The sequence below is a fragment of the Tiliqua scincoides genome, chromosome 3, assembly GCF_035046505.1.
Source record: "Tiliqua scincoides isolate rTilSci1 chromosome 3, rTilSci1.hap2, whole genome shotgun sequence".
NCBI classification, from domain to species: domain Eukaryota; kingdom Metazoa; phylum Chordata; class Lepidosauria; order Squamata; family Scincidae; genus Tiliqua; species Tiliqua scincoides.
Window position 1 is genome coordinate 179,909,901 of NC_089823.1, and position 25,938 is coordinate 179,935,838.

Sequence of the window (25,938 nt, forward strand, 5' to 3'; positions counted from 1 at the left end):
CCTGAGTTTATTACTCAAATGTAAACATCCAACTTTTCTTATTCAAGGCTTCCAAAATTCTTTTACACAGATAAGAAAATTACAGATGTTAATGCATACTTATTAGACACAAGTTGGTATGTCACAGAAAGTTTTTAAAATGCACTGGAGGGGGGATAACAATCCACATGAGCCTATAGGATCAAAGAGTGAAATGGTTAATCATTTTATAATCAACATGTTCCCTGAGAACAAAAGGATATATCTAATTCTTAAAGGATGATCTTCCGGCCCTCTGAAAATATTTTTCAGAACACATAAAGGTGAATTTATGAAGAAATCATCATGTGCAGGAGAAGGACTAAGTTGTATTCATGAGTTGTAGTATATAGAGGTTATTATATCTAGACAGTCGCTGACCTATTCAAAACTGTTTGAAAGGTAAATATTCATTTCAATATACAATGATTCAATAAAGACTAAGCAAGTGAACTATCCAGAATCCTGCACTTCAGACATCCTTGTAATTCATATTATATTCTCACTGTGGAAGAAAATACTGCTTCATTATATCCTATCTCTATGCTTCAGAAGTGCAGATAAATCCCAATGTAAGAGCTCCAAGTGGAAATTGGGAAAAGCTATGTGTAGTCCCCAAGTGTTCCTTCTGCTAATTAAAATAGGAAATGTTGTACTATTTCTCAGGGTGGAAAAAAACGTTATTTGAATGTCTCTGGAAGCACGTATGCTTCAGTGATATTTATAGGAACTCAGCAACATCATGAAAATCTAGATTCAGAGCAAGATTTCTCATATACAGCAGTACCTCCTATAACACTGTCCCCTATAAGGTTGTTCTGTTATGATACTCTTCATCCTAAATAAAGTTATCCAGGAGCCTCTTTCAAAAGCAGGGATTATTTGTTTCTGTTTCTTTTCTTTCCAGGGTGGGGGGAGAAGAGTGAGTGCATGCGTGTTCTAATGGGTAGTTTTGTAATAGCATATGCACTCAGAGTACAACAAAAACTTGCTTTCATTGCTGGTACTTTCCTAAGGGTGAGTGGATGAATGCCTGTGTGGTCTTTGTTATTGCGGGCTGAAGGGTTTTTCCCACTGGTAGGTAGCTGAAAGGGATAGGAAGCATTTGTAGCTGATTGGTAGCACTGGTAGTAGGAAGGTACGAAGAGTTGGTAGCTGACTGAGACTGACTGAGGTCTGTTCCCCTTCCCCCCCTCCCAGCTCAGATGCTGGTTGGCTACATTTCTTGAAATGTACAGATATAAAGATCTTTTAAAAATTCATTAAAATGCAATACAATATTAATTTTACAGTTTATAAAAAAACACAATTCAAAAAAAGATAATCAAAAAGAAAACCTCTGTAATGAAAATTATGCAGCATAGAGAAAATGCCTATAGACAGACAGAAAATTCCAGGCAAGTCTATTTTATCACTGCCAGAACCAAATGGCACATAGTAATTTGTAGGATGACTCGGTCACTAACATCAAACGGAATCTGTTATAAGATTATCATTAATCCTCTGGAAGTGATCAAATGAGCCTGAAAAAGATAAGGGATGATATATAAATCAACTAGCTAGATGTGTTCTGTACTAATCTAAGTAATGAGTAGTCATCAATTACAGGACCTCCAAGTTCACTGTGTTCTTGGGATAAACTGCTGAGTTAACACACTGAAATTTGAGTCAGTACTGTTCTTTTAAGAAATTTTCTTTTCATTGTAGGAAGTAGTTGTCAAGCTGCACATAACTTCAAACAAACCATTTCCCCCCATACCTGTTAACAAGGTATGGGGAAGTATTACATGTGAACATCCATGTGAAGCATGGATACATGTGAACAAAACCCAGCAAAATGCTGGCATCTTCCTCCTGCCTCATTGTTCTAACAGAGGCAGATGTAAGTCAAATTGGTGCTGTCAATCCACACTACAGGTTAAGCTTTTCCTGACATACATTTACAAAGGACTGATGTACTGACTTCCAAAAGCATGGTAGTTTCATCTTATACAATCAGGAGCTTCCCACTTGAGTGGAGGGGTACCAATCACCACAGTAATATTGAAATCAATAGATCTGGACTACCATACTTCATTCAAGACTAGTGCTTCTAACTTTCTATTGTGATTAGACTGAATTTTGTACCAGCCAGGTGGGGAGTGAGACAAAGTGAGAAAATTCTGCTTTCCTATTGGTGGAGGCACTAAGTGGGAAGCAACTATGCAGCCATCAGGATTGCTTCTTTGTCCCAGCACTTCAGCGCATGATGAAAAGGTGAAGAAGCCATGCTCACCTGCTCGAGATAACAGTTTGAGACTAGTCAATTGTCTTCTAGTCCCTGGGAACGAAGGGCCCAATCCTATCCAACATTTTGGCACTGAGGCAACCACAATACAACCCCGAAGTAAGAGAACAAACATTCCTTTACCTTGAGGAGACCTCCATGATTGCCGCCTACCACAGGATGCATCGAGCACCCATTGCCATGGCTGCACCAGTGCTGAAAAGTTGCGTAGGACTGGGCTGTATGTATTTTTTGCCAATTGACCATGCATTCAGACATCACTCATTCCTACACCATTGGGACACAGGAGAGCAAAAGCTGCAATCCAGAGCCTATTATTTTTGTAGATTAGCACATGCTAATAAACATCATTAGAATATACTCACCTACAAAAAATAATATAATCACAGTGATATAAAAAAGCAATCATGAAATTAGTGAAAACTCATGATGTTTATACTGTAATTTATGCAAACACAGGCATATCTATGCCGAGAGTCAACTATGATAATTTAAGACTGCAATGGAACGATAGCACGATAAAATGATAATCTAGATATCTGGAACGATAACACAACAAATCATCAATGACATGTAAGAAACTACAAAACTACTATCATTTTAATTTCTAGACTGTACAGAAGCTAAAACGCCTGTTATAAAAGCATGTCACCAACGAACTCTTTCAAGCTCCAGAAACAAGTAGTAAAATTTATAATTTTATAGGGCTTATAAATTGATTTCAGCCATTATTACATTACACATAATTCACTAAAGGTGACAGTATGCTTATTTAGTTAGATAGCTAATGTATCCCTGAAGAATAAAAGCTGCTTTAATATATCACTTTGCAGCAGAGCAACTATAGAGAGCATAAGACTATTTTGTCAACTTCAGGAAATAAGAAAACTATTAAGAATTATTTAAAGCATCATAAAACACCAAGAAAATGTGTAACTGTCAATAAAGGTAGACATTAATCTTTTCCTTGAATACTCTTCCAACATATTTAGCTTTGGTTTATAAAATTGCATGTCCACATAACCAGTATTGCATGTTAAATTGTCAAGGGACCTGGTGAATCCATTAATGAATTAACACTTTCAGTGGTACAAGGGTACCCTAAATCAATACATCAACATCATTGCCAGGCTAGAAATGTATCATCTAAAATTAGAGGCTTCAAAAACATGGATGCAGTTTTAGGAAAAATGCACAAGTATTTTGGATATTTAGTCCAGCATACACACACTAATGCTTATATGTTTCTGATGCGGCCTGTAGCACAGGTCAAATGAGAATATGCATGTGAAATCAGGGCCTCTGAGACGAAATTCATCAGGGGGTACAAAGTTTATTTTGGGTCCCATCCCAAAGATGGGGGTGACATGATTGAGACATACAAAATCATGCAGGGGATGAATAGAGTTGATAGAGAGACATTCTTTTCCCTCTCAAACACCAGAACCAGAGAACATTCACTAAAACTGAGTATTGGCAGAGTTAGGACAGACAAAAGAAAGTATATATTTACCCAGCGTATAATTAGTCTGTGGAACTCCTTGCCACAAGAAGTAGTGATGGCATCTAGCCTGGATGCCTTCTAAAGGGGATTGGACAAATTTCTGGAGGACAAGTCCATCACGGGTTACAAGTCATGATAGGTATGTTGAAGCTCCTGGTTTTAGAGGTAGGCTACCTCAGATTGCCAGATGCAGGGAAGGACACCAGGACGCAGGTTAAGTCTTGCTGTCTTGCAGGTTAAGTGTGCTCCCTGAAGCATTTGGTAGGCCACTGTGAGATACAGGAAGCTGGACTAGATGGGCCTGATCCAGCAGCGCTCTTCTTATGTTCTTAAGGGGGAGGGGGTGAAACAGAGTGGGGGTGGCATGGGGGTGGGCAGAATGGGGGAAAGTGGCAGGGGGAGGCAGGGGGAAAGTGGCAACAGCAGGAATAGTCTTTGGAGCCCAGGTCTACCAGTCTTCCCAATGCAGAGCTGAGCTCTACCTGCCTGCCTGGCGTTGGCAGCTAGATACAAGAATACAGAAAACCAAACACACCTAAGTCTCTCTCAAATCTTTTCAAATTGTATAGAAAATTGTTGTAGGAGATTAGTATCATGTATTTAGGCTCACACTAGAATGGAAAGTGTCCTGTGTACACTAACACTGACTTCTGCAGCAGCTGCAGTTCCGCAGCTGTGTCACTGAACTCCTATACACTCCTTCATGGTTAGCAGATCCACAAGACAAAGAGCCATTGTAGCAGGTCGGTTTCTTTCCAGATGTGACACTGTTAAGGAATGTATGCATTCGTGGGCCTGGTGTGTATGGCTTGTGGCAGTCGTCACTGCAATGTGTCCACAGTAACTCCCCCAGCATTCCGCGTAGGCAGCGAGTCTGGGCGAGACTGGAAAATGTAAGATCTCAGGAAATTTCTGGGACCCCTCCTTTGGCTCCTGGGCCCCCTTTCTGATCCTGGGCCCAGGTACAAATTACCCCTTTACCCCCCTCTCCTAGGCCTTGTGCAAAATAACTTCAAAATACTTCACTGAAGTCTGAAGGTGAGTGAGTGAAATCAAGAACATACTACTGCTGTAGCAATAACTAACATAGCCCATGTTGAAAAATGTTGGAAAATATTAAAGTACTTGATGCATTCATTTGCTCTATACTGCATATGTAGTTTTACATTTCTGTATTTCAGTGTAACACATAATACAACCAAATGAATCATTTTCCAAAAATATCATGATACATAATCCAAGTTCCAATTTTATATTGGAAAACAAGTGTTTAGTGGAAATTACAGACTGGTATAAACAGCAATCTGAGAACAGCTCTGGTGTTTAAAAACTACAGATTCAACAGGTTCAGAATTCTGAATCCATCAGTGGCCATCTAAGCATTTCAGGAGAGTTCAGGATGAGATTATGAAGAAAAAAAAAACCAGTCCTCTTTCATTTCACCCCAGGATCTGGTATTCAGCATTATTCTGCCTGGATGCAAGAGGTTATTTGTTAGAGATGCTAGCAAATTTCACCAAATTTGGTTTGGAGAAGAAATTTAGACATTCAATAAGCCTACTTCAAAAGAAAAGGTGAACTATTGGAGCCTCCAAAATTCTCCTGAGCTCAGAGAAGTTCAGCAGATCACTTCCTTTCTTTTACTTGCTGGTCTGGGGCAGCTGCAAAAGAGCAGCAACAGCAGAAGTACCAGAGCGGAAAGGGGAAAGGTTTTTCTTTTTCCCTCTACACTTTTTTTCCCTGGTGCACTACAACAATACCAGGAGAAGCCACAGCAGTGATGCCAGGCCTGGGATAGATTTCCATCTTCTCTCCCTTCTTCAACCCAGTACTCTGCTACTTATCTTTTCCCATTGGTGTAGAATGCTCCAGATAATTAAAAAATGGGCCAAAAAGAGAAATTGATCTGATTTTTATACTATTAACAGTTAAGAGGAGAACCTTTCTTAAAATTAGAGTTTTTATAAGTGTATTGCCATGGTATCATTAGAAAAGTGGGGCAAAAGTTAGGGTTTTAGGGACCAAGTCAGTATAATTCACTGCAGGGGGGGGGCTCATTCATACCCCCCCACACACACACACACCTGAAATAAGAGTTGGAACTTTGGCATTTTTAAAGGCCTTGCACAAAGCACTTCACTTTCACCTTCACTGCTGCTGCTGCATCATAGACGTGAAACAGAAAGTAGTGGAGGGAGCCCTCATCCCACAGCTCAAGTGAGAGGCTGAACAGTCATCCTCACACTGAGAGTGGTTGCACTGGGCCAGCGCAGGCTCCAGCAAATCTCTGGAGGGCCAGAGGCTCATTGGAGACCAGGGGCTCCCTGAGGGCTGGACTGGGAGTCCCTGAGGGCCGCAAGTGCCCCCCGGGCTGGGGTTTAGGCACCCTTAGTGTAGACCAGGGGTCTCCAAACCCCGGCCCGGGGCCAGATGCAGCCCATAGCGAACCTCTATCCAGCCCAATGCCAGCCTCTTGTCCCCTGAAAGCCTCTGGCCCACTCGACTGAACATGACCAGAGCTGTGCTCTGATTGTACCTGGAAGGTGTTCTGAGGGCTGGAGAGGCTGAGTGAATGAGCCCACTCATTCATTTATTCATTCATCTAAGTTCCATCTCTAATTTATTTATTCAAATTTTATATTTAAATTTTTTTCCAGCCCTCAGCACTGCGCCAGATACTTCATGCGGCCCTCTGGACAAAAAGTTTGGAGACCCCTGGTGTAGACAATACTGAATGAGATAGACCAGTGATATGACATAGCACAGAGACCCCAAACTGATTAGTGTTCACCTCATAAATAGAGAAAATTACAGGGCACGTATTTCATGAATTGATTAGTAATTTAATAAAAATCATTAACCAAACTATCAACTGAGAAAATATTTACCTGCTGTATGTTTATCAAAATATATTTTAAAGAGACTTACCTGTACACTGTCCCCCATTTGTTGGATCTCCATAATATCCCGGCATGCATGTTTCGCACTGTTTTCCTGTTGTCAGGTTTTTGCACTGATCACAAACATTGCCATTAACACAGGTACTATGTCCATTGCACTGGCAAGCTGTAATAAAAAGGACATGACAACTGAATTTCAATAGGTTTGGAAAACTAAACAAAAGACAAAAGATTCTCAGATCTGTTGGGGATGGGGTATCCACACAAGGAAAAGCTGTTCCAGTTCATCAATCCAGCAACACTCATGACTGCCCTGAGAGGAGTTTGGCTGCAGCCAATCTGCTGGTCAAAGTCTTGCTTTCCCTTGGCAAAGGGTCATTGCATCCAGGCACCATGGGGAAGGAAGGGGCAGGATTGGCAGGGAAGACTGCACACAAAGGGCCTAAGAGCCTCAACACTGGCCAGGGATAAATTGGCAGGCAGCTGGCAGCAAGAGTGGATGACAAGCGCTGAGCACCCACCGCCTAAAGCAAAGGAAACAAATGTCAAATTCTGAAAGTGTTTGGTAATCCCAATTCAGTTAACACTCAGATCAACAGCAAAGATGATCACCCACATAGGTGTTTCCAAGTAATCCCATCATTTTTCTCCATTCAGTTATATTGAAAATAGTAAAGTGATAATAAGAACATAAGAACATAAGAACAGCCCCACTGGATCAGGCCATAGGCCCATCTAGTTCAGCTTCCTGTATCTCACTGCGGCCCACCAAATGCCCCAGGGAGCACACTAGATAGACCTCATTCTGGTGCCCTCCCTTGCATCTGGCATTCTGACATAGCCCATTTCTAAAATCAGGAGGTTGCACATGTACATCATGGCTTGTAACCCGTAATGGATTTTTCCTCCAGAAACTTGTCCAATCCCCTTTTAAAGGCGTCCAGGCCAGATGCCATCACCACATCCTGTGGTAAGGAGTTCCACAGACCAACCACACGCTGAGTAAAGAAATATTTTCTTTTGTCTGTTCTAACTCTCCCAACACTCAATTTTAGTGGATGTCCCCGGTTCTGATGTTATGTGAGAGTGTAAAGAGCATCTCTCTATCCACTCTGTCCATCCCCTGCATAATTTTGTATGTCTCAATCATGTCCCCCCTCAGGCGTCTCTTTTCTAGGCTGAAAAGGCCCAAACGCCGTAGCCTTTCCTCATAAAGAAGTGCCCCAGCCCAGTAATCATCTTGGTCGCTCTCTTTTGCACCTTTTCCATTTCCACTATGTCTTTTTTGAGATGCGGCGACCAGAACTGGACACAATACTCCAGCTGTGGCCTTACCATCGATTTGTACAACGGCATTATAATATTAGCCGTTTTGTTCTCAATACCTTTTCTAATGATCCCAAGCATAGAATTGGCCTTCTTTACTGCCACCACACATTGAGTCGACACTTTCATCGACCTATCCACCACCACCCCAAGATCTCTCTCCTGATCTGTCACAGACAGCTCAGAACCCATCAGCCTATATATAAAGTTGTGATTTTTTGCCGGATTTTGATAATGCATTGGAGATATTGTAGTGACCTGTCTGTCCTGCCACAAGGTGACCCAGTTTTCACTGATAGTGACCCAAGGTCCCTGCAATATATGTCAGTGGTTTCTCATTCAGTAAATTGCACTAGAAATCAGCACTGAGTATCTTAAATAAATGCATTCAGAGGATTTCTCCCTACCTTCTACAATCCAGTACCTGGATAAGTGCTTTTTCACTACTTTGTATGCTTCATCTCTTAAATAGATTATGGTTGAATACTTGTACAATAATCTGAGGTTAATAAGAGATTAGTCTCATCAGTTTTATAGGAGCAGATGTTTAATTCTTTCCTTCATCATGAAGCACTGCTAAATTGTTTTGATTCTGCAACCACTGTTTCTCTTTTAATGAATTATTCTTTGTAGTACTAATTAACTGTGTAATTTAATAAAAGTCGATAAAGGTCACAAATTTGAGAATAGTTAACTTGGAGCATATGCACTTCAGTATTTTATTTACTTAATACCTGGTCCATTGCAAATGTCACAGTGCTAATTAATTAAATCAATTGAACAACACCACACTTGATAATTTGGAACAATAGTTGTAGGGCTGTCTTGAATGTTCATAAGCAAACATTTTGGACACACAGTTTAGGTTTTACTGTATATGTTTATACTCTGCATATCAGAGCAGTGTTTCTCAAACTGTGGGTCGGGAACCACTAGGTGGGTTGTGAGCCAATTTCAGGTGGGTCCCCATACATTTCAATATTTTTAAAAAATATATTAGACTTGATGCTCCCATGGTATGTAACTGCATTTGGGGAAATGTTACAGACCTGTACTTTTAACAAGCTACTATGTATATTATTTTAACAATGACAGTCAATGGGACTTATTCCTGGATAAGTGTGGGTAGGATTGCAGCCAAGGATAGTTAAAAATTGTCCTGCTTGATCATGCTACTTCCGGTCATGACATCACTTCCGGTGGGTCCTGACAGATTTTCATTCTAAAAAGTGGATCCCAGTGCTAAGTGTGTGAGAACCACTGCCCTAGAGCTTAGAAAAGTTGAAAGGATATTTATAAATACAAAAAATAATTACATAATAAAATTTAACAAAGGTATAGCACTCAAACCTTTTCAAAATATTGACTGCACTGATATTAGGTTTTGGGAATTTACTATCACAGATACTGAATCAAGATGGAATTGTAAAGTCAAGATGTTTAATGGCTTGAGAAACGGGAGTTGTATTAATGCATCAAGATTTGATGTTCCAGGCACATCATGTAAGCCTATTAATTCTGCAATGAAGAGCTGTCTTTAGCATCTTTCTGAGGTACCTGTGGAATTCCAGAACCAAATTAGGATAGTTGAATGGGATTAAATGGATTTCACATAAATACGCTCCAGAGTTCAATTACTTTTGTTTCACTCTCTTTATCATTAATTTATTCTAGTTGCCTTTTACTTCCTGTTTCCTTTTATTTATTCTTTGGAATCTGGTATTAAGTTTAGCCTTTGACTGAAATATGAAATCGTGATTTTGGTAATTTAACACAACTCTTACAACCTGCTACTTCACCAGACATTTTTGACTCAACATTGTATCCTGAGTTAGCAGAAATTCTTGAAAACAAGAGATTTTATTTTTTTAGTCATAGCGACTTGCATATCTTTCCAGCCAGTCTCAGACCAGTGAGTGTTTTCATGTGAATTCTGTGTTTTGCACATCTGAGAAAACTCTCAGAGGGCATAAATGGGGATCTTTTATTTATCTTTTTATATTATGTGAAAATTAAATGCATCTATCATGTCATGCCACACTTAAACCATTTTACACAGCATATATTCTGAAGCATTTTATATGTGATTTGGGATGATTACCATGGTATAAAATCTATCCTTTAAGTTTAAGAGGTAGGTGGCAAAGGGCTCAAATAATTCTTGTGAAATATTTTTTTTAAAGAAGCTTTAAGAAAGATTTAATTTCAATTTGCATGCTTTCAAACAACAAAATTGTGATGCACAAAGCAGTTCTGTGATTTCATTTTGGCAAGAAAAGACATAATTATCAAGTCTTACCTGGGCACTGGATAAAAGACCATTCATAATTTTTCTCCTTGGGACAAAGGTTGTTGTCTAGAACCATTTCAGTAGAATGAACACCAGTGAACTTCATTGGCCCCCTTGAAGAACCTTCCACACAATGGCCTTTCCCTGTGTTACTGGGATCATTGCACCATCCACATCCTGGGTGTTCCAGACACTGTCCACAAGTCCTCAACCCAGAGCAATTTTGAGCTGTAATATAAAGATGATAATTAAACTAAACAGTATTAAAAAGTTGAGTCTGAGAGATTTCTAATACAGCAATGACATGAAAATATTTTAGTTTAATTCAAACTTTTGCACCATATTTTTAGACTGATTTGATATTCCGTCTTCACAGACGAAGCACATAGCAACTATGTAGTTATTGCTACAAACAAAAGAACAATACTGAACTTATAAACTTTCTAAACAGCTGTATTTCCTCTATCAGCATCAATCTGCAACAAGAGATGCAGCGCTATAATGCTACATAAAATGCATACTACTCCATTGGAGCTGCCAAAATTCTCCTGCGCGGCAGTTATGTGAGTTTAGCATTAGGAAGTTGCTTGTAGAAGGGTACAATACTGCAAAGTTTTTTCTGTACTATTTTTGTACTAATCAAACATTTATTGCTTTTTGAAATATGTTATTCACATTGCAATTTGTGTTTTTAAAATGTGCAGTCCAATATACACCAAAAATGTGTATGCTGGATTAAATTTCTGAAATGCAATAATAATATAATATCAACACTATTTATTTTTTGTGTTAAACAGGGAGTCAATTTGAAATAACCCATCTCTCTTTTCAGCTACAACTTTAAAGGCAGTTGTTGGACCCCAACAGAAGTTTCATCTGTCAAAATAACTAGTGGAAGATGCTAAGGAATCTTCCTGTTCAGGAATCTGAACTGGTTGGTCCTGACACTATTGTTTCTATGTTCTTCTAGTCAAAGTATTCTGTTATTTAAATTCAAATCCAACATGAGTTCTAAAAGAAAATTCAAACAGTGCTACCAGTTAGTTGATATTTTTATTAATCTCAGCATTAGGCATCACGTTGCAGCATTAAACAATATGACAAATATCTATATTACTTCTGCTTTGTAAATTAAGAATAATTACTGTTGACACTTTACAAATCACGTCATATAAGTGATTCTGAGAATGAAAGAAAAACAAAAAGATAGTATTTTGATGGATCCCTTAAAGTACCAGACAGTCATGTTGCAAATAACACGATTACATCCTGAAGATGATCACTCAAGTTTTAAACACTGCTAGAGGGGAAAAAAAAATCTCAAAGTGAATTTGCTTAAACAGCAAACAGTTATCAAGTGTCAAGTCATAAATCATTTCATATGAATTAAGAACAAAATGTGAGTCTTCCATTTATCCAAACTTTGGGCTTTGATGAAGGAAAATGAAATTAATGGAGTTTTAAAACTGTAATCTAGCAAAAATCCTATTTAAGAAAGTGTCCAGCAGAGGAGGCCTTTTACACTACATAGCATAAAAGGAAGCAGAGTTTGAGAGGCCTGCTTTTGATCGAGTGTGTGGATACATTTCCAAACCCCACCAAGTTTACTGATTAGAAACCAGTGAATTTTTTCCTATCAAAATGACCAACCCAAGGTAATCTGAACCATCACAAAAGAATAACATGGGTCTAGATGGATGGGAGGAAAGCTAAACAGTTTAGCCTTATCCACCCTGAATGAGAGAGTGTATGCAAAAAAAATCCACTATAGATATAATATCCTGATGGGAAATAAGACAACAGTATCTTGTATTTTACATAAGAACATAAGAGTCCCACTGGACTAGACCAAAGGGCCATCTAGTCCAGGTTCCTGTATCTCATAGTGACCCACCAGATGCCTCGGGGAGCACACAAGACAACAGGAGACCTACACCCTGGTACCCTCCCTTGCATCTGGCATTCTGAGGTAGCCTAATCAGGAGGTTGCACACACCTATCATGGCTTGTAACCTGTGATAGACTTTTCCTCCAGAAATTTGTCCAATCCCCTTTCAAAGGCATCCAGGCCTGATGCCATCACCACATCCTGTGGCAAGGAGTTCGACAGATTAATTACACGCTGGGTAAAGAAATATTTTATTTTGTCAGTCGTAACTCTCTCAACACTCAATTTTAGTGGTTGTCCCCTAGTTCTGTCATTGTGTGAGAGGGAAAAGAACATCCCTCTCTCCATCCCCTGCGTAATTTTGTATGTTTCAATAATGACCCCCCTCAGGCACCTTTATTCTCAAGCACTTTCCTGAGCTGTATTGTAAAGGCATCTGGAAGAACGTATCAAATTAAATTGCAAACTAATGGAGTCAAAATTATTTTAAGAACTAAATGGTTGGAATTCATGGCATTATCTCTAAAAGATCAATTTCCATTCATCTGAAAAATACACCCGTTTGCATCACTATTCAATCCGCTGGGCGAAATGATGACGTTTACATAGACTCTTGTTTACTGGAGCCTTCCACTTTAGTTTGTCCCATGGGTGAATAAGTGTTTCTATCTGGACTGCAATTCTATCAGCGTGTTATAAGGGAGAACCTGATTTCATAATATAGCATAGCACAGGACAGCACTGAACATGCTGATTTAGAAAGATTTCTTATAAAAGCGCATTTTTGTAGTGGAATTTGCCATTTCAGGCAACACAAGATCATTGCTGTTGACCCTGGATTTATCTTGCCATTATTAACTTTATGACAATACAATACTCTCCAGAACAGCAGAAATGCTAAACCATAGGGCAGAAACAATAAACAAAATAGTAACATCCTGACCTGCTATTAAATGGATGTATTAAAAAAATTACTGATGCCGTAGAGTGTAGCATTCATTCCTTGGGGAACAAAACAAAGGCACTAACTACATATTTCTTGGCAGTCCTCCATTATTTCCCCTCTAATGCTGAAGTGCTCATTGGAATACTAATAGAGCTGATGGAGTAGGCTGCTCATGAAAAGAAGACCTTGCCACACCAACTAGGGAGCCTAGTGCATGGCAGTACTTTTGTGTCTTTTTATCTACAGGAATCATCAATGGGATAATACTTTTATCATTACGGGAAAAGGTCACATCTCCTCTTCTTTTTCTAATGACACTAAGCTTTAGTATGAAGCAGGGCCATTGGTACTTGGTGGTTTAAAAATAGTTTTTTAAATACTGCAATGAAAACACAAATACTCAAACATACGCGTGGAATTATGGACAAAAACATTTTGTTCCTCAAGTATAACAATGCTAATTGAGCCATTTCTAATATAAAACCAAAGCACACACAAAAGGAAAACAAAACACTGGATAAGGACAATGAGATAACAAGCTGCATCACTGTGTACAAATAAAGTTACTCTTACTGAAAGATATGCAGAAAATGTTGGAGTCTTTCATAAAGTATGTGCAACTTTGTGGCTCTCAGATCATGTATACAATGACTTTGAAGGATCTAAGTAGTTAAGAAATTATACCTCCCTGAACTTGCGAGGAGATTATGGACACAATGTGAAGGAAAGGATCCAAAGAAGAGCTTAAAGGTGGTGATATCAAGAACTTCCCCTTTCCACCTTTCAGCTTGCTGCACATGCTACTTTGCTATCACTGGTAAATGCAATCATGTCTTCCTTCTCACTGCAGCTACATTTCTACATACAAAAGGGATGTGAAAATCATAACAGGATCATGCAATCATGCAATGTAGGAAAGTTGTTTGCCCGAGTTGCACTAAAGAGGCTCCAGGTACTTGCAGAGAGCGTTTATCCAGAATTACAGTGCGGATTCCGAGCCAACAGGTCCACCACTGATATGGTATTCTCCCTTAGACAACTGCAGGAGAAATGCAGGGAACGACAGCCACTCTTTATAGCCTTCATAGATCTCACGAAGGCCTTCGACCTGGTCAGCAGGGATGGCCTCTTCAAGATTCTCCCCAAGATTGGATGTCCACCCAGGCTCCTCAGCATCATCAGATCCTTCCACAAGGACATGAACGGCACTGTTGTCTTCGATGGCTCCACATCAGACCCCTTTGACATCCGAAGCAGCGTGAAGCAGGGCTATGTTCTTGCACCAACCTTGTTTGGGATTTTCTTCGCTGTTCTGCTGAAGCAGGCCTTTGGAACTGCAACAGAAGGCATCTATCTCCGGACCAGATCAGATAGAAAGCTCTTCAACCTCCACAGACTGAGAGCAAAGTCCAAAGTCCAGCTGAAATGTCTGCGTGACTTCCTCTTTGCCAACGATGCAGCTGTCACTACCCACTCTGCCAAAGATCTCCAGCAGCTCATGGATCGTTTTAGCAAGGCCTGCCAAGATTTTGGACTGACTATCAGCCTGAAGAAAACACAGGTCATGGTTCAGGATGTGGACTCACCTCCCTGCATTACAATCTCTGCACATGAACTGGAGGTTGTCCATGACTTTGTGTACCTTGGCTCAACGATCTCCAACACTCTTTCTCTTGATACCGAGCTAAACAAACGCATCGGTAAAGCAGCTACCACGTTTTCCAGACTCACAAAGAGAGTCTGGTCCAACAAGAAGCTGACGGAACATACCAAGATCCAGGTCTACAGAGCTTGCGTCCTGAGTACACTTCTGTACTGCAGCGAGTCATGGACTCTTCGCTCACAACAGGAGAGGAAACTGAACGCTTTCCACATGCGCTGCCTCCGACGCATTGTCGGCATCACCTGGCTGGACAAAGTTCCAAACAACACAGTCTTGGAATATGCTGGAATCCCTTGCATGTATCCACTGCTGAAACAGAGACGCCTGCGTTGGCTCAGTCATGTCGTGAGAATGGATGATGGCCGGATCCCAAAGGATCTCCTCTATGGAGAACTCGTGCAAGGAAAGCACCCTACAGGTAGACCACAGCTGCGATACAAGGACATCTGCAAGAGGGATCTGAAGGCCTTAGGAGTGGACCTCAACAAGTGGGAAACCCTGGCCTCTGAGTGGCCCACTTGGAGGCAGGCTGTGCAGCATGGCCTTTCCCAGTTTGAAGAGACACTTGGCCAACAGTCTGAGGCTAAGAGGCAAAGAAGGAAGGCCCATAGCCAGGGAGATAGACCAGGGACAGACTGCACTTGCTCCCAGTGTGAAAGGGATTGTCATTCCCGAATTGGCCTTTTCAGCCACACTAGACGCTGTTCCAGAACCACCTTTCAGAGCGCGATACCATAGTCTTTCGAGACTGAAGGTTGTCAACAACATGCAATCCAGCCATTCTTCCTCTATTGTGCTTCCTGTATCACTGCTTTTCTAGAACACCCTGATATGCTGCAGAAATTGCAGAACCAAGAGAATTGATTGAAATCATATGTAGATGTAACTCAGATGATAGCCCTGTTAAGGTACTTGTTTTCTGTGGATGCAGGGAAGAATTTTCCCAATGGTCACAATTACAGAGTGATTCAGCACTGGGTTAATGGAGAGAAACTCTTCACACATCCAAAGTTTGTCTTGGCAGGCAAATATTGAATGTGTGGACATGACACTAGAACATGTGTCACCTGCACCCTAACAGGCATATTCAGGAGGAAACCCACACCTGTTTTCACTTAGCGCAAAGGTCTAAAGAGGACTAAACAACATAAAAGAAATGAAATGTGGTTATTTGAACACGTTACAAATAGTTGTCATAAAGACATTTTTCAATGTTAGTAGCATGGGCAATAAAGCTGTTATCCTCCCCATAGCAGCCACTCTCCATTTCCTGAGGATTGGGAACCACAAGGAAGAGGAGGGGCATGTGGGGCTGCCGGGGGATGGAGGATTCCCTCAAACCAGACACAAGCATTTGTCACTCATACAACATACAATACAGTCAACATACAGTACAATCTTAGGGGCTGTGCCCTAAAAAATTAGTCATGACTGTGTTCAAATTACCAGGAATAAAGTTAGCCACAAGCTAACTTGCATCATTAATTTCAGTGATGCTCAGTCATAACTAACTTTCTTAGAATACAACTCCTGTATTCTAGAAAGTAGTTTCTAGTAGAAACATTTCAACAGAAAAGATACATCCCTGTAATTGTACATCTGTCCTGTATGGAATATGTGGTTCCCCCCCCCCCCGCCTTTCTTCTTGAAATTAAAATCCTCCCAACTTCACCAAAAACAAACAAAAACATCAAAGTAATGTAGACTGAGGTTTGCAGCTCCCAGGGTATTTGTTTGAGTCTCTATGTTACCTGCTTTCTACTTAAAGAAGAAAACCTTTAATCTAAGTTGTCAATTGATCACCTGTTAAATAGCTAAAATGCAAAGCAATGAACAAAAACTGTCACACTTCAGCCACAAACTGGTAGCCCATGTCAAAGGGTAAACCCTAGATCTAGAGCTAATGCTGTGCCAGCCAGTTCATGCCCCCTGTAGTCCTTATACACTAAACAAATCCTTAAAGCACAAATAGTTTTCTGTGCATTAAGAAACAAAGTTTTTCTTTCTTTTATTCTTCAGACAAATTAGAAACTTTCTGTGCAAATGAGAAAAAATTAAAATAACTTACAATTATTAAAAATGAAAGTCATAGAAAAATGTTTTACAGGGATTTTCACGTTTGTTGTTTTGCATGCAAGCCATTCCAAATGTCTAGGTTCTTATAAAAAATATCTTTCAGAAATTTATTTATTTATTTTATTGGCTGGATAGAAAATACAATTTCATAGAGAGCTCCTTTTAAACAAAATTGAACTGACATGCAACAAATCCCATTAGGTTCATTTAATATAAAATTGTATAGATGTGCTTCAAAATGGCAACTAAACATGCTTCTTTTATTGCCCTTCATCCCATCACAAAGGAATGCAGAATGACCATCCAACTGGATGCACCAAAATTTATTTATACTACAGAACCTGAAACAAGACCCAACAAAAAACTCTGGAATAAAACCAAGGTTCGCTGCAATTATATTCCTACAAAGTTATAATTGAGCAGAAGGGCCCACCGGCAAAGGAGTGCAGAGTCCTCAGAACTTGCTATAGAATTTTCCCTACTGCGTATGATAGTGCTCTGCTGGTGGCCTCTGTTAGAGACAAACCAGGGATCTTACTGCCCACATGAGAAAACAGATCACAGGTTTCTTCAAGATCTCCTTATGTGAACTAGATTCATAGTCACCTTGACTGATGAAAACATGCCAGAAGAAGCTGGAGCAATTGTTGCATGCATAAAGTGTGTGGGCACAGCGCCATACAGCCCCGAATTACTGTCATTTTCCTATTCAAAAAACTGCAAAATTTGCTGGCAATTTTGCACTCAGTTAATAAACAATACCCAATCTCCTTCTGGTGAAAAGATTGTTGCGCAAGTAGTTTAACTTCCTGGCCTCTTAAAACACTGGGTACTTATGAAGCTCCTACTCCTGGGCCATGGATGTTCAGCTATTTGACCTCTGCATTTGACAATATCTAAAGCCAAGTTCAACAGGAAGGACAAGAATATGTGGCCCTGCCAAATATGGGGAGCTGATAAACTTCCATCAACAAATCTAGAGGGCCCTCCTCAGCAGAAATGAACAGAAATACTGTTTAATTATATTTAAAAGTTCATTTTAATTTAAAATATACTTTAAATTTTAATTTATTAATTTACGTTAATTTTAAAGTAAATTGCTAAATCCAATAGTCATGTCACCAGCATCTCAACACCAAAGGCCACAAAAACAATGCAACTAGATCAAAGATATTATGAGTGCTGTTATATTGAATCCTACTATCTGCACTTAACACACAGGAATTAATTAGGGGACAGTGAACACTTGTTGAGAATCCCAAGATCCCATGAGCTGTATGCTTCTTACAGCCCATGCTATTAAGATTTTAATCCAATGTCATCATCAGTAGTAAAATATCAGAGTGCTGAACCTATGCAAAACCATTTTCAATTTTTTTTTAAGTTATAGAGAAATCACTTGTTTTTCTTTTAGGAGCAAGTTGCACGGTACGTGTATAATGAACTATGTATGGATGTCTTCAGAATCACAAGAAATTAAACAGTTTTTTAAAACTGCTTTAAAGTCAATAAGTAAAGAAAACAAAGGTAGAAACCTTTTTTAAAAATCTAGTTCAAGGTTTGTATTTTTTTATTTATTCAGCTTAACATAATTACTCAGTTTTTATTTAACCTTGGAACCCTTCCCAAGCACTAAAGAGCAAGGCAGTATGGTGCACAGTGAATTACGCACTGGGTGTGGATAGAAGGTTCTAAGTCCTGTTCAATGAAAGGAACTGTGGAAACCAGTGGTGATAATTGTAAAAGAAAAAAAAAAGTGAAAATACTGTATACATTAGCTTCAATAGAACATTCAATAACAAATCACCTACAACCATTTTCAGTGATTAGGAAAACAGGAAGCTGTTTTATCCTGTGTCAATGATTGCTCTATCTAGCACAGTGCTGCCTATTCTGATTAGTTGCGGCTCTCAGGAAGCCCAATTCTGAGCTTCCTTGCCCCCGTTGGAGCAGGGATGCCAAAGCGGGGGCCCACTGTATAAGACAGGTACTGGGAAGCAGCCAGAGGTCTCTCTGGAGGAAGCCCCAAGCAAGGCCTAGGAGAGGGGAGTAAAAGGGGTAATTTGTACCTGGGCCCAGGCTCAGAAAGGGGGCCCAGGAGCCAAAGGAGGGGGCCCAGAAATTTCCTGGGATCTTACATTTTCCAATCTCACCCAGACTCATTGCCCACACGGAATGCACATGGCACACAGTAGCAACTACTGCCAGAAGTCACATGCACCAGGCCCAGGAATGCATATATTCCTTAACAATGTCACATCTGGGAGGAAGCTGGCCTGCTCCAGCTCTTTGGCTTGTGGATCTGCTTACAATGAAGGAGAGGATGGGAGCTCAGGGACACAGCTGTGGGGCTACAGCTGCTGCAGAAGTGTTGCCCACCCCAATTGCCTCCCCACTCTGTTTCACCCCCTCCCTCTTTGGGAAGGGGCCCTAAAGAAACTTTGCACCCTCTGACTGAATTCCTCTTGGAAGCCCTGGCCCCAAGCCCCACAATGGGACTCCTCAACTCTGTGCCAACTATTTTGCCAGTGAAGATTTGAGAGTCTCCATGTCGGGCCTTCTGCCTGACACAGAGTTTAGGATATGGTGGAGCAGAGCTCTGTTGATCCCACCCCCCTCCTGCCCCAGTTCTTCAACCCCTTCCCAATGCCTCCCCAGGAGCCACACCGTCACCCAGAGGTCACATCCCCAGCAGTAGTGCATGACATCAAACTTTTCCAAGTGGGGAAGACCAGAAGCGATTGTTAGGAACTCCAGAAGGATCTCTCCAAACTGGCAAAATGGGCAGCAAAATGGCAGATGCATTTCAATGTAAGTAAGTGTAAAGTCATGCACATTAGGGCAAAGAATCAAAACTTCACATATAGGCTAGTGGATTCTGAGCTGTCTGAGAAAGATCTGGAGAGAGATCTTGGGGTGGTGGTGGATAAGTCGAAGAAAGTGTCAACCCAATGTGCCACAGCAGTGAAGAAGGCCAATTCTATGCTTGGGATCATTAGAAAAGGTATTGAGAATAAAATGGCTAATATTATAACGCCATTGTACAAATCGATGGTGAGGCCACACCTGGAGTATTGTGTCCAGTTCTGGTTGCCACATCTCAAAAAGGACATAGTGGAAATGGAAAAGGTGCAAAAGAGAGTGACTAGAATGATTACTGGGCTGGGGCACCTTCCCTATGAGGAAAGGCTACAGCGTTTGGGGGTCTACAGTCTAGAAAAGAGGCACCTGAGGGGGGCATGATTGAGACATACAAAATTACGCACAGGAAGGATAGAGTGGATAGAGAGATGCTCTTTTCCCTCTCACACAACACCAGAACCAGGAGACATCCACGAAAATTGAGTGTTGGGAGAGTTAGGACAGACAAAAGAAAATATTTCTTTACTCAGCGTGTGGTTGGTCTGTGGAACTCCTTGCCACAGCATGTGGTGATGACATCAGGCCTAGATGCATTTAAAAGGGGATTGGACAAATTTCTGGAGGGAAAATCCATCACGGGTTACAAGCCATGATGTGTATGTGCAACCTTCTGATTTTAGAAATGGATTATGTCAGAATGCCAGATGCAAGGGAGGGTTCCAGGATGCAGGTCTCTTGTTGTCTTGTGTGAACCCCGGGGCATTTGGTGGGCCACTGAGAGACATAGGAAGCTGGACTATATAAGAACATAAGAACAGCCCCACTGGATCAGGCCATAGGCCCATCTAGTCCAGCTTCCTGTATCTCACAGCGGCCCACCAAATGCCCCAGGGAGCACACTAGATAACAAGAGACCTCATCCTGGTGCCCTCCCTTGCATCTGGCATTCTGACATAACCCATTTCTAAAATCAGGAGGTTGCGCATACACATCATGGCTTGTACCCCATAATGGATTTTTCCTCCAGAAACTTGTCCAATCCCCTTTTAAAGGCGTCCAGGCTAGACGCCATCACCACATCCTGTGGCAAGGAGTTCCACAGACCGACCACACGCTGAGTAAAGAAATATTTTCTTTTGTCTGTCCTAACCCGCCCAACACTCAATTTTAGTGGATGTCCCCTGGTTCTGGTATTATGTGAGAGTGTAAAGAGCATCTCCCTATCCACTCTGTCCATCCCCTGCATAATTTTGTATGTCTCAATCATGTCCCCCCCTCAGGCGTCTCTTTTCTAGGCTAAAGAGGCCCAAACGCTGTAGCCTTTCCTCATAAGGAAGGTGCCCCAGCCCCGTAATCATCTTAGTCGCTCTCTTTTGCACCTTTTCCATTTCCACTATGTCTTTTTTGAGATGCGGCGACCAGACTATGGCCTGGGCCTATGGCCTGATCCTGCAGGGCTGTTCTTATGTTCTTCTTATCCTCCTGCTGGCACTCCCTAATCTGAAGGTGATGTAAACATGCTTTACTGCACGTTTATGGCACCCAGCACTGGTGCTAGGGCTCTGCGCCAGTGCTGGGCCTGTTTAGGATTGGGTTGTCAGTTCTCAGGGCAAAGCCTGCCACACAAGATCTTTTCTAACTGGACATTGACTTTTAGCACACAAAGATACTTTGGTGACTGTTAGCACAAAATGCATTATATGCCTGCAAACTAGTTCAAATTCCATCTCAGCCACAAAGCTGAGATCATAAGCAAATATCACTGTATCTCTCAACCTCAGCCCCTTCCACACCTATAGAATGGAAGCAGCCTTGAAAGGTGACACAAGGAATGAGATAAGGCATGTTTGTCATATGAGACCTCAGGTGCATACTATATATTACTATTATAGTTTCTGCCTCCATATTAAAACCTATATCATTTCACACAAATACTTACGAGAGCAGGTGGTAGTCTGCCACTCCAGGCATTGTCCATATGGGAAAGAAATTATGTAGGCATTTGAATCAACACATCGTTTCGTGCTGCTACACCACATGCACTCCATGCCGCTGCTTGTACAGTTGTTACATGTTGTCCTTAAGGAACATGGCTTTTTGCAAGGTCTAGCATTTTGGTTTGGACTAACTGAAGAAGAAAGGAAGAGCAGCAATTCAGTATGTTGTCCTAAAAAAAATCACTTGCTCTTGCTTGAGAATATATAAAGTTCAACACAACCTTTAGAAAGAAAATTGGAATGGTTACAGGTCATGGTTGCCCATGAAAAGTACATTTAGATTTGAGTCCCTTCAACTAAAATGGAACTAATTCACACAACTTCTTCTATGTAGCAACCCTGAGCTGCACTTATTCCTCATGTAACCTACAAGATTTTGTAACCTAGATTGCACTGTTAGTATATACGACATTCGAAGTCACTCTAGTTAACTGTACATACATTGTAAAACATCATGACAGAATACACTTTAATAAGTACAGTAATCCATGACCTTCTGGTTCCGCTGCATTTATTAAACAGTGCATAAACAATGGTTATTTACTTCGCTGGTGATATATTTTCCCTTAAAACAGCGTGAATTTTGTCTAAGAGTGTGATTTGTCAAGTGAGCATCTGCCCCCTGGTGTATATATTTGCAGTCAGTACAAATGCAAAGAGAAAACAAGAGAAACATTTTTTTTATACATTAAAGAGAACATTTTTCATAGCAGAGTGCATTCTGTCTCCCTTAGTAGCACATACTGTCTATGAAACCAAAACACAAGAACTAAGAAGCATGTACAATTTTCTTTTGATAAGAAATAGCTGCAAAGCATGAAACTATGAGAACAGATACATTTTTAAACCATGAACAGCACTTTTGGTAACAGAAGATCCTTCCACAGCATGACAATGTTTGACACTTTATTTTAGGAAACAAAGTGAGTAAGTGGAGACGGGGAGGTAGTAGGCCTCACTTTGCTCCCTGACCATTGAGCAGGAGCTGAGAGATGCAGCCAAAAGCTGAATGCTGTGGTGTACGGCAGTGACAACATCGCCAAGTTCCAGCCCATCTGGAGCTGGGGGAGGAGGGAAGCTACCCAGTGAGGCTCCAGCTGCTGTGAAGCTAAGGGTTGGGCTACAGGCACTAGCCCAGAAAAGGGACTGGCCAGCAATCAAGGGGGGAGGTGAGAAGCAGCAGGAAGCAGAACAGAAATGCAGAAGCTAGAGGAGAGTGAAAGTGAAAGCTTTGAAAGCAAAGAAGGAAAAGACAAGGCAAGCACACTGGAGAGTGGAAGTGAACCAAGGAATAAACCAAAAGACCCATGGAAGCCACTGCAGACTTGAGGAAGAACTACCAATTAGGGTTCCTTTTTAGGAGGGAGCCCTGCACAGTTGTGCCACAACAATCCCATCCAAGGCAAGAAGTCAGGCCCACACAAGGTCACCATACCCCAACTGAGTGGATCCAGCATTTGGGGATCCATTTCTCTGTTGCCGACAAGTGGGCTGGGCTCTCTGTCATTCCCATAGACTAGTAGTTCCCAAAATTTTTGACTGCCGTCTACCTTGACCTACTGGGCCATTGGCCATGGCTCCCCATTAGGGCTAAAATCCTACACACTGTTCAGGTCATGTCTCATTATCCACTGATATGGCATCTACTGATTTGACTCACCACTGATTGAAAGGGCTCACCTTTAAATGCCTTGTAACAAGCGGAAAAAAGTGCCCAAATTCCATTTCCTACCTTCACATTGTTATACTGCACTTGTTGCAAGTTTCTCAGGGTTAAAGATAGCTTTAAAGACCCTCTTCCGGGTTTCTTGTGCCTCTATTGTTGCCCCAAAATGCATTAGTAGAGAAGCTATACCACATACAGCCACTAGATGGAGGGAATAATGGAATCCAATGGAATAATTTCATTCCATTAGATTCCATAATTCACCCCATCTAGTGGCTGAATGTGGTATTTTTTATCCACTGACGGCTCCGAAACAGAAGCCCAATGGATAATGAGGCATGCCCTGTATAGAAAGGCAGGTTTTTCATGAGGATTCCATGGCTCCCCCGGCTGGTTTCCACTGCTCCCCAAGGCACACAGTTTGGGAACCACTGCCATAGACCATTACCTAGAGTTGAGCATCAATCTAACCCTGACATTTGAGGGAAGAAAGTTATTAACAGACCCAAGGATGAAGAAATCTATCAGGGCATAACTGCAGAGCTGTTTTCTATTTATCCCACTCAGTTGAAAGATTGGAATAAAGGGATCACTGGAGCATTAGTTCCTGTTGCTTCACGTTTCCCCCCCCCTCCACGTCACTCAACAACCCCAACAAGACCAAACCGCCCTCCCAACCAAAAAGGAGGAGACTATCATAATTACAGAGTTATGGACAGTATGGAGAAAGTATTCCACCCCTTTTTCTTTTTTATACTTTTCCAGACCCCACCTATTTTCTTTTCTTTTACTAATTGTTTTTCTGTTGTATTTATTGTTTCTGCTGTAAGCATAATTGTTTTTGCGAACTTGTAAGCCAACTTGGGCATTTGCCTTCAGCAAAGGAAAGTTGGGATATAAATTGCCTAAATAAATGATAGCACAGGCCAACACACATTTTGCTTCTTTAAATGTTACACCAATTTCTGGATATATTTGGGGTGCCGACATAAAAATGGCATTTGTTTTGCCCTATCACGTCTAGTTTAGGAGATATAGTATAGCCTCATTAGTGAATGGTTCAAGCAGCTTCCTCATGAGGAAGCCTACACCATGGCTTCCTCATGAGGAAGCTGCTTGAACCATTCACTAATGAGGCTATACTATATCTCCAAAACTAGACGTGATAAGGGCAAAACAGATGCCATTTTTAGAATTGGCACCCCAAATTCATATCAAACCACCATAAAGTTGGGGAAAACTGTTCTGACCCTCAATTCTGTAAGCCTGTGTAATTGTTTACAACAAGCACCATTTGCAGAACTCACTATCACAATGGGTGGAGATGACTACTAGCTTAGATATCTTTTAAAAGAGATTAGACAAATTCACAGAGGATGTGTATTAATGACTACTAGTCATGACAACTCCAAGGTCAGAGTACATATGTTTCTGAATACCAGCTGCTGGAAAGCAACAACAGAAGAGGACTCTGCCTACACATCTCTAGCAACTGGGGAAGGGGCAGCCCTGGTACCAATTTCTTCCCTCTTTTCCCAGATCTGCCCAATGGCAAGATCAATCTTGGTGGTCTCTTGCAACTATGAAGATGAAGTGAGGCTGAGAGATTGTCCTTAAAAGCCTCCTACACATTCAAGTGGCAAAAACACTCACAATTCTAAATGTGTAGGACATAGCCCAAGTTTAGGCAGGCTGACAGGGCTCTGACTGAGTGCAAATAACCACAAGCAGGCAACAAACTAAAATGTAAAGAATTTAAAAAAAATACAAGGGTAGCAGAGAGATTGGATAGCACAAGGAGAAAAAAAATAAGCAAGCAGGCTTGAAAAATTATTTGCATGCTAGCAGCACCCAGATGAGTATCTTAGGGAAAAAAAATGCACCAAAAATGGCACAACCAGGCAATTAGAGGCAAGCTTAAAAACAAAATAATTCATTAAACGTATCTGGTACTTGTTCTAAGTTCAACTGTCCATCACACCTCTCCTATCCCCAAGAAACAAATGAGGGCTTGGCCACACGCAGAGGTGTTTTGTCTTCAGCAGACAAATTGGAAGATCCACAAGCTTTCTTGGGCTTGACCTTAAGAAACCCAAAGTTAATGTTGCTACTGATCTGTCTGACTAGAAAGTTTAGGATCACCTGAGCAACACAACTGGCCCTCTGACCTGGGCACGTGGGCATGGATACCCAATTGACTGGGCCATGCCAGTAGCAGCAGATGGGCTGGCTAAGAGCTATTGTTCTTGCTGGACCCAGGTGGACAACAAGGACGCCTCTATGGCTGCTTTTACATTATACAGCTATGGTTACATGCTAATCTGCTCTTGTATTGCTGTTATTTTTTAAATGGTTTTAATGGTTTTTACTTTCAAGTCTTATTCTGATGTTCTTTATCTTTTGTATATTTATGTTCCATTGTACACCACTCTGAGTTTTAGAAAAGTGTTAAAGAAATCTTCTTAAATAAATAAATAAATAAATAATACTGAAAGTTTTTTTTCACTGCAAAGAG

General features: G+C 41.0%; 1 protein-coding gene across 2 annotated transcripts in view; it reads right to left on the minus strand.

The window, feature by feature from the left end:
- The window catches only part of ATRNL1 (attractin like 1), a 702,039-nt gene that overhangs the window by 520,505 nt on the left and 155,596 nt on the right, over positions 1 to 25,938 (minus strand). For both annotated transcript variants that reach the window (XR_010794071.1, XM_066619507.1), the window contains exons 17-19: positions 21,700 to 21,888; positions 10,335 to 10,553; positions 6,738 to 6,875 (exon numbers count right to left, since the gene is read on the minus strand). Coding sequence is in view for 1 of the 2 variants with exons in the window: in XM_066619507.1 (XP_066475604.1) it covers positions 6,738 to 6,875; positions 10,335 to 10,553; positions 21,700 to 21,888 (546 nt within the window). In the remaining variant the exon portion in view is untranslated. The remainder of the gene's footprint in view (positions 1 to 6,737; positions 6,876 to 10,334; positions 10,554 to 21,699; positions 21,889 to 25,938) is intronic.